General features: G+C 53.4%; 2 protein-coding genes across 2 annotated transcripts; both read left to right on the plus strand.

Annotated features, from left to right (window-relative positions):
- The first annotated feature begins 1,771 nt into the window (after nt 1-1,771).
- TMED4 (transmembrane p24 trafficking protein 4) lies at nt 1,772-5,119 on the plus strand. The gene is made up of 5 exons (XM_066238224.1): nt 1,772-1,972; nt 2,090-2,190; nt 2,353-2,478; nt 2,736-2,882; nt 4,102-5,119. The coding sequence occupies exons 1-5, from the start codon at nt 1,846-1,848 to the stop codon at nt 4,249-4,251; spliced, it is 651 nt and encodes a 216-aa protein (XP_066094321.1). The 5' UTR covers nt 1,772-1,845; the 3' UTR covers nt 4,252-5,119.
- Nucleotides 5,120-8,035: 2,916 nt separating this feature from the next.
- DDX56 (DEAD-box helicase 56) lies at nt 8,036-16,043 on the plus strand. The gene is made up of 14 exons (XM_066239778.1): nt 8,036-8,109; nt 8,210-8,371; nt 9,302-9,462; nt 9,607-9,777; nt 9,911-10,001; nt 10,583-10,827; nt 11,351-11,470; nt 12,054-12,167; nt 12,263-12,357; nt 13,030-13,103; nt 13,188-13,277; nt 13,724-13,829; nt 14,480-14,550; nt 14,943-16,043. Exons 1-14 carry the CDS (start codon nt 8,050-8,052, stop codon nt 15,018-15,020), a joined length of 1,638 nt encoding a protein of 545 aa, XP_066095875.1. The 5' UTR covers nt 8,036-8,049; the 3' UTR covers nt 15,021-16,043.
- The last annotated feature ends 1,606 nt before the right edge of the window (nt 16,044-17,649 follow it).

The raw sequence follows: 17,649 nt of genomic DNA on the forward strand, positions 1-17,649 counted from the left end.
TTCTTGTTAAATAAAAAAAAAAATGCTTCCTTCTTTTTCTTAAAGTTTAATATTTATTTTGAACTATCCCCTAATTTTTGTGGGCACTATGAAACAGAAGTATTCCTATACATTTCTATGTATTTTAATGAGTACAATCATACTGGTATATATTGAATATTCAGGTTACCTGTAAGTAACCTCTTATAGTCTTAGTCTTCCAGTGTTTTCCATCAAATAAAAACACCAAAGATAGCTTGGGGGGGGGGGTCCATTGATTTGAAATAGGGGAAGGGAGAGAAAGAAGCATTGACTCGTTCCACTTGGTTCCATTTAGTTAAGTACTCACTGAGTTTTTGTAGTGTGCCCTGACTGGGGACTGAACCTGTGACCTCTGTGTGCTGGGATTATGCTCATTGAGCCACCTCCCAGGGCCCAGAGATACCTTTCCATGTACTCTCTGCTCTTGCTTTTTTCACTTAGCAGTATCATTTTTTTCCATTTGCATAGTTGCAGAGTGGTTCTGGTGGGGATCCTTGTGCCAGGTATTGGCTGGGGCAGCTCTCTAATGGGAGGGCCCAAAGGGCTTCAGTCCTATGACTGGCAGCTTATTAGGGTGGGTAATCACTTGGGTTCCAAAAGAGTGAAATGTTTTAAGGCCCAGGCTCCTAAGCAATACAGGGCCAGGCCAGATTCTGGTGGAGGGAAACAGATTCCACCCCTCAATGGGAAGATCACTTGGATCCAGGGAAGGCGGTATTGTTGGTACCAGCCTCTGCAGACTTCCTACCACAGGTCCAGTCAAGATCACGTCTTATTTGGGATTATGCATTTAAAAATTTTTATTTATTCATTTTAGAGAGGAGAGAAAGAGAGAAGGGGCAGAAAGCATCAACTCCCATATGTGCCTTGACCAGGGAAGCCTAGGGTTTTGAACCAGTGACCTCAGTGTTCCAGGCTGACATTTTTATCTGCACCACCACAGGCCCAGGCTGGGATTATGCATCTTCAGTCTCCTTTAAATTAGTACATTTCTTCCCCCCCACCCCCCACCGCTTTTCTTCACTTTACTTTTTGAAAGGTTGAACCCAGTCGTCCTATATTCTGGATTTGCCTTATTGTTTTTTCATGATATCCTCTAACTTCTTAACTGTCTGTAAACTGCAAAGCAGGATAAAAGGACCTAATTCAGGTTAAACATTACTTACAAAAGTATATTGTACATATTGGTGATCCTTATGTTTTACAATGATCATCTTTTGCCAAAACAGGACGCAAGATTTTAATTTTACACTCGAAATCAGAGCAAGTCATCCCTCAATTAAAATCCCTTAAGGGGTCGGTCATTTGCCAAAGTCCTTTAAGAGGTCTAACAAGGCCTACCTGTCCCTCCCACGCCCATCTAGGACCGCATTTCCTGCTTCCAGTCCCTTGTCCAGGTTCAGTCCCAGCCCTCATGGGATAACGGACCCAAGCCCACCGCGTGGGCAGACCGGACGAAGCGGCGGGGTGGGGTGGAAGAGAGGCGTTTCAGCTTCTTCGTACTCCCCGCGCGGTCCTGTTGCGTCTACCGCGAAGCAGGAGCAGGCGCGCGTCGGCAGGTGTCAGTACTAGGCGACGTCACCAAGCTACCGTAAGGTCGCTCCTCCAACAACGGGTGTCCAGAGCATGCGCAGTCTCCGTCTGCCCGTGCTGCGGGTCCTGGGAAACGGGGCGGAGCGGACGCAGGGCGGGCGTCTCCACGCACGCGCGCTCTTGCCTGGCTGAGCTGCGTCGCCTGGGAGCGGGGCGCAGGCATGCGCATGCGCATGCGCGCTGGACGGAGGGTGCGCGAAGGCAGGTGGCGAGTCCCCGCGGCGACCCGGGATGGGGTGCCCCGCTTTGCTGTTGCTCGCGCTGTGCGCGGTGGGCGTCCGAGGGCTCTACTTCCACATCGGCGAGACTGAGAAACGCTGCTTCATCGAGGAAATCCCCGACGAGACCATGGTCATCGGTCAGGCAGAGTGGGGGTGGACAGGGCCCCTGTATTCCCTAGACGTGGCTGCGACGCCCCATGGAGTGTGGCAGCCCCGAGGACGAGGCGCGTTGTGACGGCTCTGTCTCTCCGCAGGAAACTACCGCACCCAGATGTGGGATAAGCAGAAGGAGGTCTTCTTGCCCTCCACCCCCGGCCTGGGCATGCACGTGGAGGTGAAGGACCCTGAAGGCAAGGTAGGGCCATGGATGGCTGCCCACAGGCTGTGGCACTGGGTCCCTGCAGACTGCGTCGGGCCATCCTTCCCAGAGCCCTCTGGGTTGTATAGAGCTCGGAGAATATCAACTACTCCTGGAGAGGTCAGTGCAGTGGGGCTTTCACCGACTGCTCTGTTGCAGGTGGTGCTGTCCAGGCAGTACGGCTCGGAGGGACGCTTCACCTTCACTTCCCACACCCCTGGTGACCATCAGATCTGCTTGCACTCCAACTCCACCAAGATGGTGCTCTTTGCCGGTGGCAGACTGGTAAGAGAATGTTCTTTTGGCTACAGCTCGGAATCTCTCACTTGGTTCCAAAGTTACAATTTATCATCATCATCGTTTGTGACACTCCTTGGCATAGTCAGAACTGGGGAAACACATGTTGTCCCTCTGTCCCACAGCCAGGGACAAGAGTGGGTTCCGTAGTCTGGAGCAGGCCATCGGAGGCTCCCCCGCTCAGACAGTTAACCTCAGTGTTTCTGACCCTATGGCTTTGGGGCTCCAACCTCGTGTCCTTGTAGCGCGTGCACCTAGACATCCAGGTTGGGGAGCATGCCAACAACTACCCTGAGATTGCGGCCAAGGACAAACTGACAGAGCTGCAGCTGCGAGCCCGCCAGCTGCTCGATCAGGTGGAACAGATCCAGAAGGAGCAGGACTACCAGAGGGTAAGGGCAGGTTGCTGTGCTGGGACCTGGCAGTTGAACTTTGTGTCACCACACCCCCTGGAGTTCCTGCTTGGGGCTTTCATTTATTTATTTATTTATTTATTTTAATTTATTCATTTTGAGAGGAGAGAGAGAGAGAGAGAGAAAGGGGGAGGAGCAGGAAGCTTCAACTCCCATATGTGCCTTGACCAGGCAAGTGCAGGGTATTGAACCGGCGACCTCAGCATTCCAGGTCGATGCTTTATCTACTGCGCCACCACAGGTCTGCTTGGGGCTTTCTAGAGAGCAGGATGGAGGGTATCAGTCTAGAGCACTGATTCACGACCTTTTTCATCTCTTGGCACATGTAAACTAATTACTAAAGTTCTGTGTCATGCCAAAAGTATATTATTTGCTGATCTGACAAGAAAAAAAATAGGTATAATTTGAATTCATTCAGACTGGATGGTTGTTGTATTGGCTATTGTCTTTTTTTTTTTATTTGACAATCTAAGGAAAATGAAGACAGTGTCACTGACTAAATAGGGATTGGATGTTTTAAAGTTTTTTTGTAGTATACTGGTTGAAAACCGCTACTCTAGTGCGCTTTAAAAAAAACCCTTACAGGCCCTGGCCGGTTGGCTCAGCGGTAGAGCATTGGCCTGGCGTGCGGGGGACCCGGGTTCGATTCCCGTCCAGGACACATAGGAGAAGCGCCCATTTGCTTCTCCACCCGCACCCCCTCCTTTCTGTCTCTCTCTTCCCCTCCCGCAGCCAAGGCTCCATTGGAGCAAAGATGGCCCGGGCGCTGGGGATGGCTCCTTGGCCTCTGCCGCAGGCGCTAGAGTGGCTTTGGTCGGGGCAGAGCGATGCCCCGGAGGGGCAGAGCATCGCCCCCTGGTGGGCGTGCCGGGTGGATCCCAGTCGGGCGCATGCAGGAGTCTGACTGTCTCTCCCCATTTCCAGCTTCAGAAAAATACAAAAAAAGAAAAGAAAAAAAAACACCCCTTACATTAACTTTAAAATCTAGGCATTGCCTGTTCACCTTGGGATTTCCGTCCTAGCAGAGATGCTTGTGGAGAGGCCACACTTCCATTTTCCCGGGCACTGCTGGTGGGAGTCAGGAAGTAGAGTAGGCATTTGGTCCCACAGTTGATAAGTTCCCTGGGAGGGAGGCTCTCACAGCAACCAGGACTGGTTTTCCCTGCACATTTAACCTTGAGTTTATTATCCTGTATAGTATCGTGAAGAGCGCTTTCGTCTGACCAGTGAGAGCACCAACCAGAGGGTCCTGTGGTGGTCCATCGCTCAGACCGTCATCCTTATCCTCACTGGCATCTGGCAGATGCGTCACCTCAAGAGCTTCTTTGAGGCCAAGAAGCTGGTGTAGTGTCCTCGCCATACGACCCTCCCCTCTCACCTCACTTATTTGGTACTTTCCCCATACCTTATCCACCTGGCTTGTGAGGGGAAAAAATGAAAAAGAATATAAACCACATTGGTTCCCTGGCAACAAAACATCCCAATCAGCCACTTGTTAACACTGGTTCTCAAGGACACAGGACACTGGTCCAAGCTTTCAAAGGTGTCTTGGGGTTTGTGCACAGTCAGAACTACCCAGGACTAAGTCTTGTTTCTTCCACCTCCAGTGATTCCCCTCCATCCTGTCACAAAACGAGCAAATGACAAGTCTCTCCTGTAACCTCATCTTCATCCACTCATGCAGTAGGCAATGGAAATGCCCCACCCTGGAGGCCCCACCTCCCTGCTCCCATCAGTCCTGGGTTCACTCAGTGGCTTTGTGAATGTAAAGGGGCAGAGGCCCTAGAGGATTGAAATGTTTTTCTATATATTAGAACTATTTTTTGATAAATTATATATTTTCTTTCCTACTTGAAATGTTACTGCCTGTGTGTGATGCTGAAAATACCATTGCAGCCCTGTCTGCATTGTTTATCCATGCATTTTTGATAATTACTATGACACTCTTTGACTTCAGCTGCCTGTGGGCCAGAAAGTAGATGCCCCAGCTGCTATCAAGGCCTTATCAGAGGGCCAAGCAGAGACTCCTCTGGGACTCCTGAGATTCCCATCAGACAGGGTCTCAGTAAGAGTGAGGTCATGACAGCTCACACAAGGCAGGGCACTCTTACCCTCCTTCTCTTGACCTTTATTTAAACAATGGTAAATGTTATCATGGAACCAGGTTTGGTTCTTTATACAGATTTTTCCAGTGAAATAAAATGTGTTGTACTAGCTATGTTTGAGTGAAATTCTGGGTGGAGGGGGAGCACACAGGGAATGGAAGCAAGGCTGCTGGCCTGGACTACTCTGCAGCTGACCTGGAGTGTACTGCAGCGTGTGGGGTCCTGGTGCTAAGGCTTGTCTGACTGCAGTCTCCAATGTGGGTGGACAAGTGGTTGCTCAGCCATTCACAGAGCTCAACCAAGTGAACCCATCAGCAAGGGATGGTGTGAGGGGGGTTAAGTCCTGTGATCATAAGTTTAAGCAGATCTCACTACACTTTCTTCATGCCGGCTGCTTTAGGAAACAATGCCATTGTTGCCCATTCTTGACATTTTATTTCATGATTATTTATCTGACAAAACTAAATTCTTCCTTTCATGTTTTTCTTCAAATGTACAATACTACTCCATATATATACCTATTTTAACGTGTGAAAATATGTAGTTTACCTTTATAGGTATTATCATGTAACATTTTTGAGATTCTATGTATTGCTCATATTTCTAATTCTTAATGGCTGTGTTAACAGCTGAGTGAGAGGAAATGCTATAATTGACATCCAGAATTCTTTGGATATTTAAAGTAGTTTTCCATTTTCTTCATGTTACATTAAACAGTAAAACTGGCTGGTTGTGTGGGCCAGTGGCCAGAGGCTTTGGAGGAGAATGAGACATGTTGTGTGTGCTCTGTGGCTGTTACTAGGAATCCATCCAGTAAAGCAGAGACTAGAGTCTGAGCCGTGGGAGGACAGGAAAGTACAATTAGGAGCTGAGGCTGGTTTCAACAGTCTGCCAGTGGTAGACAAGACTATCTTAATTATGTTGTTATGTCAGTGTGTCCTGGGTTTCTCCTATCAGTTTTTAGTAGGAAGGGGAGTGGAGTGAGGACAAGTGTGGGAGTGCATTACAGTACCCTGATGGGATAGGTGGAAGGTTTCCAAACTTCTGTGTGGTATTCACAGATATACTACAACCTAAATGTTTTTTTTTAAAACAGTTGGGCTATGTCCACAGAATTGTGGTGATCCTCCCACCACTCCATACTACCCTGATTTCCTTTCTGAAATTCTTTCCTGGATCATATAATACCTTAACCAAACAGCCTGCTACCTCCTTACCACACACACAAAAGCCTGACAATAGCGTTGACCTGGGATGCTTAGGTCGCTGGTTTGAGTGCAGGCTCACCAGCTTGAGCATGGTATTGACATGGTTCCATGGTCACTGGCTTGAGCCAAAGAGTTGCTGGCTTGGCTGGAGCCCCCCCCCCCATCAAGGCACATATGAGAAGAAATAAACAACTAACATGAAGCAATTACGAGCTGATGCTTTTCATCACTCTCCCTTGTCTCCCCCCACCAAAGGAAAAATAAAAGGGTTGGGGGAGCCATTCTACTCATGCCAGTCTATCATCCTGGCCTAGACCTAGCTCTCACTGGGACTGGCAGGCCCCATCTCTGTCCATCTTTTGGTCCCAGCCTCATTTGACCTGTGGTCCATGAACTGCTCTCTGTTCTCACCCTCGCATCTGGCACTCATGCTGGGCCTATGTCAGCTGATGCAAGGGGCCATCTGGGAAACTCATCACATTCCTGAGCAACACCCCGGTGCAGTCTGATTAAGCAAGTTTGTGTTGGGGTTGTGTGGTAGGCAGAATGATAGCCCTCCAAATGATGTCCGTGTCTTAACACCTGGAACCTGTGAATATGTCACCTAACATAGCAAAGGAGAATTAAGGGTGCTAACATGATTTTAAAATGGAGATTATCTTGGTATCTGGCTGTATCCAGCGACATCACAAGTTTCCTTAAAAGTAGAGGATGGAGGCAGAGGAAGGTCACAGTGGTGCTTTATGAGGACTACTCCTACTGCTGCTGGCTTTGAAGATGGATGAAGGGCACCATCAGCCAAGCTGGAAAAGGCAAGACAGGAATTGTCCCTGAGTCTTCGAAGGGAATGCAACCCTGCCAACAGCTTAATTTCAACTATGTGAGGCTTTGTCATACTTGTCACCTATACCACTATAAGTTTCTGCTGTTTTAGCCACTAACTTTATGGCAAATGTTACAACAGCAATACCAAACTAATACAGGCAAGAACCAAGATGCCTCATTTTTGACCAGGCTCTGCAGGTAACTGATGTGCAGCCAGGTTTGGGAACCTCAGACAGATCTACTTTTCTTTGTCTCATTCTTCCAACCCTTGTCCTGGCACAGTCCAATTTCTGCGACCTGCCTCGGACGGTTCGGGGCCCTGAACTTCAGCCACCCTTTCGGTGGCCTCTACCACCTGATGCTACTACACCCACGGTCGCTTGCGTTCTCCTCAGAAAGGTGTCGTCCCCGCTCATGTTCCTAGACGGCCACGGGCAGTCGGGCGCTGGAACACTTCTGCCCAAAAGTCTTCCTGAGCGCAGCAGGTGGAGCGTCCACGTTTACACAGACCCGGGCAGCAACCCCGGGGCAGCAGGGCAGGCGAAGGCGCTCCCGTCAAGTTACCACGGAAGGCACTCCTGTTCTTCGGGAGTCACGGCCAGTGGGGCCTAATGACTAAGGCGAGGCCGGTCCAAGACGCTCTAACGAAGGTAAAACCATAGCCAGCAACTGTGTGCTTGGAAGCTGTCAGCCCCGGTGGGATGGCGGAGGCGGGAGTGATCACACACGCTTCCGCCGCAGGTAACCCCAAGCAAGCGTTAGGAGACAGCGTCAGGGGGCCGGAGAAGTCCCGTGGGGCTCCCAGGCGACCCCCGACCGCTCACTACCTCTGCCCGAAACCCCGGTCCCCGCGCGCTGCCGCAGCCGCAGAGATCCGCCGGAACACCGGAAGCCTAGGCTCCAGCACTTCCGGGAGTGATGGCTTCTCCGACGTCGATTGGTTGTTGCCTTGACCCCACGCGTCGCTTTTCCTGCCGCGCGTGCGCGTTGTCACTACAGAGCTCCAACATGGCGGACGCCGAGGTGTTGGGATTCGAACACATGGGCCTTGACTCCCGGCTCTTACAGGTACCGGCGGGCTGAGGATCCGGGCAGGTGTGGCGGGAGTGGAGGGGCGCGGGTACGCGCCAGCCTGGCGGGAGCAACGGCAGAGTTCCTCTTTTCCTAGGCAGTCACCGACCTGGGCTGGTCGCGGCCCACGCTGATCCAGGAAAAGGCCATTCCGCTGGCCCTGGAGGGGAAAGACCTCCTGGCTCGGGCCCGCACTGGCTCGGGGAAGACAGCCGCCTATGCCATTCCGATGCTGCAGCTGCTGCTCCACAGGAAGGCGGTGGGTCGCGGGAGAGGCTCTAAGGCGGGAAGGGAGATGAAGAGTGCGCCTGGTGCTTTCTTGGAAAGCCGTGTCGTCGTCACCAGTCTTTCCCAAGGTCCAGGCTCTCTTTTGGCCTCTTACCTGTGAAGGAAGGCCCTAGAAAGCCTAGTGGTGTCGTGGCAAGCGTTTTGGCCTGGAATTCAGGTGACCTGGGTTCTGGTCCAGGCCTTGCTCTGCCACTCTGTAATCTTGATTAAATCGTTTTCCTTTCTTCTACAAAGACTGGGCACATCCTCTTCCTTATTGTGAAACTCCAGCTGCCTGATTAGTCCATTTTAAGTAATTTGACAACCATAAAGTAAGTTCCTCTTTGTGAGGGCCAGCACCTAGGACAGAGCCTTCTGTTCCACATTCTGAGGTGGGGAGAAGTAAGCCCTGAGTTATGTGTAAGTCCCATCAGTTGGGTCACATTGCCTGGAAGAGTTAGAGAAAGCACCAGGTAAGCCCTGGCCGGTTGGCTCAGCGGTAGAGCGTCGGCCTAGCGTGCGGAGGACCCGGGTTCGATTCCCGGCCAGGGCACACAGGAGAAGCGCCCATTTGCTTCTCCACCCCTCCGCCGCGCTTTCCTCTCTGTCTCTCTCTTCCCTTCCCGCAGCCAAGGCTCCATTGGAGCAGAGATGGCCCGGGCGCTGGGGATGGCTCTGTGGCCTCTGCCTCAGGCGCTAGAGTGGCTCTGGTCGCAATATGGCGACGCCCAGGATGGGCAGAGCATCGCCCCCTGGTGGGCGTGCTGGGTGGATCCCGGTCGGGCGCATGCGGGAGTCTGTCTGACTGTCTCTCCCCGTTTCCAGCTTCAGAAAAATGAAAAAAAAAAAAAAAAAAAATGAGAAAGCACCAGGTAGCCACAATGGCATGAACTGGCTGAAGTCTTAATTCGTGCTCTTGCAGACCGGCCCTGCGGTGGAGCAGGCTGTGCGTGGCCTTGTCCTTGTGCCCACCAAGGAACTGGCTCGGCAAGCCCAGTCCATGATTCAGCAGCTCGCTGCCTATTGTGCCCGAGACATCCGCGTGGCCAACGTCTCAGCCGCTGAAGACTCAGCCTCTCAGAGGTGGGTGAGGGCACCAGGGCTGTGGGGGAATAAAGCTGCAGGGAGATGTGGGATTGGGTTTGAGTGCACCATGAGAGGAGGCTGGTCCTGGGGGAGGTCCCAGCTGTACCTTCTCCCCAACACTGAGGTGTTGCCTGCCTGCAGAGCTGTACTGATGGATAAACCGGACGTCGTCATAGGGACCCCATCTCGCATATTAAACCACTTGCAGCAGGACAGCTTGAAGCTGCGGGACTCCTTGGAACTGCTGGTGATGGATGAGGCCGATCTTCTCTTCTCTTTCGGCTTTGAGGAAGAGCTGAAGAGCCTTCTCTGGTAAGGGAGAGACATAGGGGGTGTGGGAAGCTGTGAATTGACACCAGGGCCTGGGGTAGGTGGCCAGAAGTCCAGCTGCCACAATTAAGAGGACCCTGGAGCTGGAGTCTGATGGGGCTTTGTTTTGTTTTAGTCATTTGCCCCGGATTTATCAGGCTTTTCTGATGTCAGCTACTTTTAATGAGGATGTACAAACACTCAAGGAGCTGGTACTGCATAACCCGGTAAGTGTCCCATACAGGCATTGGCAGTTGACATGTGACACTCTAAGGAGCCTTTTGATGTTTTGGAGGGGACAGTTGTTACCAGTTTAGTCTTCCTGGTTTTAAAGCAGTAGAAGCCAGTAGTCATCAACAACACTCTTTTCTTCCAAGCCTGAAATCACTGTATAATTCCAGATGTCCCCTAAGGGTTTAAACCTAAAGTCACCTACAGGCCTGAGCATGGACTCCCCTCCCTCCCAGGGGAAGAAAGTTTGCCTGTAGCAGCACGGCCAAAGTGCTGTACTTAATGACCGCTTCTCTTCAGAAAGGTTGCTGCTGTAGGGTGTTCCTCCTCACTACAGTCATCTACCTGCATTTCTGTTTGTTCTGTTCCCCAAATACTTTGCATGTAGTTTTATGGCCTTTGTACCCCACAATAGCTAGGGTCTTTTGAATACTTACACCAGCCAGAGGGGACCTGTGGTGCTCTGTACTAACACATTTGCACTGTGGTTGGTGAGCCAGTGGCTTGCAGTACTGTTCTTGTCTTCTTTCCTGACCACAGACCTGTCTTTCCCCCCCTGTCTCCGCCCCCTTCCCAGGTTACTCTCAAATTGCAAGAGTCCCAGCTGCCAGGGCCAGACCAGCTACAGCAGTTTCAGGTGGTCTGTGACACGGAGGAGGACAAGTTCCTGTTGCTGTATGCCCTGCTCAAGCTGTCGTTGATTCGGGGGAAATCTCTGCTCTTCGTCAACACTCTAGAGCGGAGCTACCGGCTGCGCCTGTTCCTGGAACAATTCAGCATCCCTACCTGCGTGCTCAATGGGGAGCTCCCCCTGCGATCTAGGTGTGCTGCGGCTGATGTTGTGGCTGAAATAGTTGAGGATGGGGATTGTAAAGGGGAAATGCAATTTATGTTCTTGTTCCTTAAGCATTAGAGGCCAAGTTCTGGTCTTGACTTGGTATTTGGTGATGGTCACCAATTCTGAGGTACTCACATCTTCAACCAAGGAGGTTGAGTCACAAAGATACAGTAGGGAGCCTGATGTGTGGTGGTGCAGGGGATCAAGCGTCAACCTGGAACGCTGAGGTTGCCGGTTCGAAACCCTGGGCTTGACTGGTCAAGGCACGTATGGGAGTTGATGCCTTCTGCTCCTCCCCCTTCTCTCTCTCTCTCTCTCTCTCTCTCTCTCTCTCTCTTCTCTCTCACTCTGTCTCTCTAACATGAATAATTAAATACAAATAATTAAAAAATACAGTAGGGATAGAGTTTAAGAAGAGGGAAAGTCAAAAGGATGGTGATCAGAGCAGTGCTAGGGTGGTGAGCTGCCTCCAGCTTTTGGGGCTGACTTTCCCCTCTTGGGCCACAGGTGCCACATTATCTCACAGTTCAACCAAGGCTTCTACGACTGTGTCATAGCAACTGATTCCGAAGTCCTTGGGGCCTCAGTCAAAGGCAAGCGTCGGGGCAAAGGGCCCAAGGGGGACAGGTGAGTTCATGTGTCTGTCCTCCGAGCCCTCCCCTGGGAGGCTGAACTGAGAGTGCCAGAGCGGAGAGCCAGGCCTGGCTGCTGGCATCACCCACAGGGCCCATGTTCAGCTGCTGGCCCTGGAGAAGGGCAGGGAAGGGCACACCGTGGTCCCTGGCATCACAGAGGCCAGGTTGGGTTGTTGGCACACTGGTCAGGGGAGACGGCCCAGCTTGCACTGGGTACAGCTGTGACTTGTGGGGAGGATGTGCCTGAGGGGGGAAGGGAGCCCACCGTCTGCCTGCCTCATGGGGTTCTCAGATCACTCTGTGGGACAGTGAGTTCTGCTGTTGCTCCAGAGCTGTCTGTCTGCCTCATGGGGTTCTCAGCTCACTCTGTGGGACAGGGAATTCTGCTGTTGCTCCAGAGCTGAGGTTGGGCAGAGTTGCCCCCACCCCCGGAACAGTTCTGAAGTGAAAGATTCTTACTCTCTCAGGGTCCTTTACCTTCATACAGGCTTTGCTTGGGGACCCTGCTGTTCCAATAAGCTTGAGAACACCAGCTTGGGAGAGCAGGGGTGAGTCTGCTGTGGTGTTTCCTACAGGGCCTCTGATCCAGAGTCCGGTGTGGCCCGGGGCATTGACTTCCACCATGTGTGTGCTGTGCTCAACTTTGACCTCCCTCCCAACCCTGAGGCCTACATCCATCGAGCAGGCAGGTAGGAGAGCTGGGTGTGGCCGGCCCGGCACCTGGACTGTGGGCAGCCCCCAAGACTCAGCCGAGAGACCTGCGCTATGTCATCTCTCCTTGCAGGACAGCACGTGCCAATAACCCCGGTGTGGTCTTGACCTTCGTGCTGCCCACAGAGCAGTCCCACCTGGGCAAGATCGAGGAGCTTCTTGGTGGAGGTAAGAGCCAGGCCCAGGTTTCGCCCAGGACACCTTGGACCCAGTGATGGTGGTGGAGCAGGCACACTAGTGTGACCAGCCACTGCCCATCGCTTGTCTCTTGTCCCACATTCCTCGCTCCATCCTCATCCTGCCCTTGGTATCAGGCACTGCCTTCTTCAGGAATTAGCAGGCTCAAGTCCAGAGCACATTTACTTTCTGCCCCAGGGGCAGAAGGGACAAGGGTGGGGAAGGGGGTTTAAGAATGGGAAGAGGCTGGTGGTGTCTCAGGAGGCGGCCCTAGTGAGGGCATTGTTGTGGGGCAGCTGGGCTGTGTCTCGGGCTGTGAGAAGAGGACAGTGGAGGAGGGTTGGGTGGGCTGGGTGGGTTGGTGGGCCCACTACCACCAGGACGTTAAGGGCACAGGGTCTAGAGTGGCCGTGGGGAAGGAGGGTGGTAGCTGGGCAGGTTCTGAGGATGATGGACGTGAGAGGCACCTAGGATATGGAGATGTTGGGCTGTCCCGGCCAGAGCATCCTGGAGAAGTGTTGTGCCTGTCGGTGACACCCAGGTTCCTTACTGCGTGTGCACATCGTGTTGCAGGGAATAGGCGGGCAGGCGCCTTACCCTGGGCGGGGGGTACAGGAGGCCCTGGGTCTGCAGCTGGGGCTGCTCACTGCTGCTTCTCCACAGAGAACGGGGCCCCAGTGCTGCTTCCCTACCAGTTCCGCATGGAGGAGATCGAGGGCTTCCGCTACCGCTGCAGGGTGAGTCGGCCAGGGCAGAGCAGGGGTTCCTGTGTGACAGGCTGTCCTGGCAGCCCAGTGTCCTGACCCTCAGTTTCCGCCCAGGATGCCATGCGGTCGGTGACTAAACAAGCCATCCGAGAAGCGAGGTTGAAGGAGATCAAGGAGGAGCTTCTGCACTCGGAGAGGCTGAAGGTGAGGGAGGGGCAGGCAGGAGGCCTTGGCCAGTGGGGACAACACAGGAACCAGCTGTTCTGTCTCAGTGACTTCTGTGACTGCACAGTTATGCTTGTGCCCAAGCTTGTCAGAGACGTGAATCCAGAGGTAGGAGCATCTGAGTGCCCCGGCAGGGGCCGCTGGTCGGAGCTGGGAATGCCGGAGGGACGAGGTGTGTTGTGTGTCAGTGCAGGGCAGTCCAGGATGGCGCCGGGTGACTGCTGTGTGCTAAGTGCTCCACGGAAAAGGGAGCGAGGGGGACAAGAGACGCGAGATTCCATCACCTGCTGCCTCCGGGATGGGGACTGTGACCAGGAGAGGGGGCGGGAAACCTCGGCCTTTTCGGTTGCAAACACCAGTTGCCTGCCCAGAGCCCTGTGCAGCCTCGCGGGACAGACGCTCTGCAGCTCTGTTTCTCCTGTCAGACGTACTTTGAAGACAACCCCAGGGACCTGCAGCTGCTGCGGCATGACTTGCCCTTGCACCCTGCGGTGGTGAAGCCTCACCTGGGCCATGTCCCTGACTACCTGGGTGAGTCGGGCCTGGGTGCACCCCGAGTGTGTGGGGGGCGCAGTCCATCTCAGCTGGGCTGACAGGAACGTGTGCACAGACGCGAGCTAATGTGCTCACCGCACAGTCCCTGTGCGGGGTGCTCTCAGAGGAGCAAGGAGGGAGCCCCATCTTTGTCCGTAGGAGCAGTCATTGCCAACAGTATGTGGCCGACTGGCTAGGGTGTCAGGGTGCTGCTTAGAGGCCCTCGGACCATGTGGCCAGGCTAGACGGGGCTCTGCCTTGCTCCAAGGGCAGATGAAGGGGAAGGTGGAGGCCGAGCGCCCTGCAGCGGGTCAGGGAAGCGATGGGTCTGATGGGAGAAGGAAGGCCATGTGAAGACGCTGCCAGTTTGAAATGACTTTGTAGTAATGGGCCACGTGGGAGAAGCTACACGTAGATTTTCTTTCCTATTTTAGTAGCATTTTCTTTTTAAAAAAATATATTTTCTGTTACATGGTTACTGCAACAAACTGTGCTGATAAATAGCTGTGTGATTGTGGGCACTTGAATGTGTGACTGATGTGCAGTGCTGGGTCAGAACGGGAGAGAGCCCACTGGGGGGCCTGGGGTGTGTGGGTGATGGGGGGCTCGGCCTGGGGCCGGGCTGCTGAGGCCTCGTGTCTCTGCAGTTCCTCCAGCTCTTCGTGGCCTGGTTCGCCCTCACAAGAAGCGGAAGAAGCTTTCCTCTAAGAAGGGCAAGGTATGTCCCTCAGCTTTGAGGACAGTTGCAGGCCCATCCCCCACCTCATTCATTGTCACCAGGGTTGGCACATGCCTTGGAGGAGAGTGGCCTCAAACTCCTGGCTGCCAGGTCAATGGCTGAGCCCCCCTCAGCCATTCATATGTGTCCTCAAGAGCAAAGCAGGACCAGCTTTTCTGTCCCACCGCCCTCCTGTCCTGCGTGCTGTGCTCCAGGCTGCAGGAGGAGGGAGGGCTGGGAGGGTGCCGTCTGCAGTGACCACCGCAGCTCCTGTCCTGGGCTTCTGGGGTCCAGGGCTCTGCAGTGGTGGCAGCACCCACTTCTCAGAGTCTGTCTCCAGTTGGTATTAGACATCCAGCTCCTCCAGCTGACCTGAGATCTTGCCCCCACAGAAGGTGAAGGCCCAGAATCCACTGCGCACCTTCAAGCACAGAGGAGAGAAGCGCAGACCCGTGTCGGCACGATCCTGAGGCCGGCTTCCCCGGCGTGCTGAGCTAAGCACAGCAGAAGCAGGCCTCCCCCTGGACAGAGGCACTGGGCTCCAGGGCAGGCAGACTGGCCTCCAGATCTGGGGTGCTGCCAGGCTGGTGCTTTGTGCCTTAAAGACAATATTCTGGCTGCCTTGGTTGGGGCTGCCCGCGGGGGAAGGGGCCGCTCCTGAAGCTGCTTCCGGAAGGTAGGGCCTGGCTCTCTTCCTGTGGGCCTCCTTGACCAGCAGGGGTCAGCCGTGTAGCACTTCAGCCTGGGGCCCTTGGGGCCCTGTGGCCCTGGGAGACACCTGCTCCTGTGGCCTTCCTGTTTGGGTCCCGCTGACCAGCCCCCATTCCTTAAAGCTCGGAAGGGACATTCCACCTGCAGGGAAAATGGACCTTTCTCTCTTTTAAAAAGAAAAATTTTAAAAATAATTTATTTCTCAACCGTAATTGACATACAGTATTAGCTTCCGGTGTACAACCCAGCGATTAGCTGTTATACAACTTACTAAGTGATCGTTCTGATAAGTCTTGCGCCCACCTGACTCCACACGCAGTAATTACAAGACGCACTGTTGGCTCTGTTGGCTGTGTTCCTGTGCTGTATTCCACACCCTCCCAAACCCTGCCGTCAGCGCCATCCCTCTGTTCTCTGTATGTTTCTGTTCTGCTTGTTCATTTATTTTTTCTTAGATTCATTTGTTGGCAGATACGTATTTATTGCCGTTTTACTGTTCATATTTTTCTCATTTTTTTTCTTAAAGAAGACCCTTTTAAAAAAAAAAAGAAAAAGGCCTGATCTGTGGTGGTGCAGTGGATAAAGTGTCGACCTGGAACACTGAGGTCGCTGGTTCAAAACCCTGGGCTTGCCCAGTCAAGGCACATATGGGAGTTGATGCCTGCTGCTCTTCCCCCTTCTCTCTCTGTCTCTGTCTCTCTATGTCTCTCTGTCTCTCTTCTCTAAAATGAATAAATAAAAATAATTCAAAAAAATTTAAAAAGATGAGGAAAAGAGAAAAAGACCCTTTAACATTTCACGTAACACTGGTTTGGTTGTAGCGAGCTCCCCTCTGTCCTTTGATTCTAAGTGACAGCTTCACTGGGTAACCTTGGTTGTGTCACTGATTGTGCCCTGCCTGGGGCCACCCAGCGTGAGCTACAGGGTGGTGTGCAGACTGCTGCTACTTGTGCTGGGCTTGGAGGTGCCCAGGAGAGGTCAAGCTGAACCAAGGCCAGTTGCTACTGGTGCCAGCCTTGGGGCCACTGAGTGAGAGGTATCGGGTACGCAGAGGCCAGATGCTGCTTGTTTGAGAGGTTTTAGGAAAATCCCAAGCATGATGCGAGAGAGGCTGTTTGTGTGGAAGAGCCGTGGCTTGGGAGAACCTTCAGGTTGGGTCAGGCTGGGTCCCAGGGGCCCCAGGGCGATGGAAACAGCTGTGGTGCACACCTGCTGGCTCTGTGGGGTGGGGTAGGGTCTCAGGAAAGGACCAGTGGGCTCTGCCAGCTTTTTGAGGGCAAGGGGTGAGAGATGAGAAGCATGAACTAATATCACTTTAGTTGTTCATTGATTGCTTCTCATATGTGCCATGATGGGCAGCGGGGCGGAGGCTCAAGCCAGCAACCTTTAGGTTTAAGCCAGTGACCATAGGATTATATTTATGAGCTTGCACTCAAGCCGGAAGAGCCCATGCTGAAGCTGGTGACCTTGGTTTCAAACCTGGGGCCTCCATGCCCCAGGTATCTGATGGTCTATCTGGCAAAAAGCTGCCCCCTCACTACCAGCTCTTGCATTGATGCCTGATGACCCATTTACTCCCTCAGCATTTCCTGCTCCTATTCAACTTGGAGGGTTTCTAGTTATCTAGACTGTGTGTGAGGGGGGGGGGGTGTCTGCTCAGGTGGCATCATTGCCTGTGGGACAGTAGCCAATGAACTGCCTCTAGAGTTCCTGTGTCCTTATGGCTCAGGAATGGCTCATGTAGCTGAACAAGGACAGCAGCTCTGCAGCATCTGCTGGGTCTCCTCAGGGTGACACCCACAGTGTGGGAGGAGGCGGGCTTAGACCTCCCCCTCTACTTTGCAGGCAGGCGAGGAGGGGCTGAGGCCTGGCCTGGGGGAGGGGGTGTCTACTGTGAGACGGTGTGCCAGCTGGATCCCAACTGTTCCTTGTTCCTTTGACCCTGCCACCACCAGACCTTGCCAGTGAGCTTGCATCCCAGGGCCAGCGTGCACACAGGAGTCTGGGCGTCTGCAGTTATGTTCCCTGATGGATCGCAGCTGGGGCTGGGCGGAGGCCTGGTGCCCACGTGCTGCCTGGACTGGGGGCCGACACCTGGGCTGAGCTCTGGGTGCACATCCTTCTGTAGAGCTGAGGCTCAGGAATCCCTGGCCCCTGAGGTCACAGCATGGGAAGGGCTGGGCAGGGTCTGGACATCAGTGGAGGCTCACTCTGGTGCCAGGGCTGGCCCACTGTCCACCCACTATGGGCAGGTGGCATCCTTAGGCCTTTGGGAGCTGGGCCGTGCCTTGTTACCCTTTCTGAGTTAAGAGTGGGCCCTGGCACTTGGTGGGGTCTGAATTGGCCAGGGCTGTGGAGAGTGTCCCTGCACCCCGAGTTTATAGAGAG

Source organism: Saccopteryx bilineata, chromosome 7, assembly GCF_036850765.1.
Source record: "Saccopteryx bilineata isolate mSacBil1 chromosome 7, mSacBil1_pri_phased_curated, whole genome shotgun sequence".
Lineage (NCBI taxonomy): Eukaryota > Metazoa > Chordata > Mammalia > Chiroptera > Emballonuridae > Saccopteryx > Saccopteryx bilineata.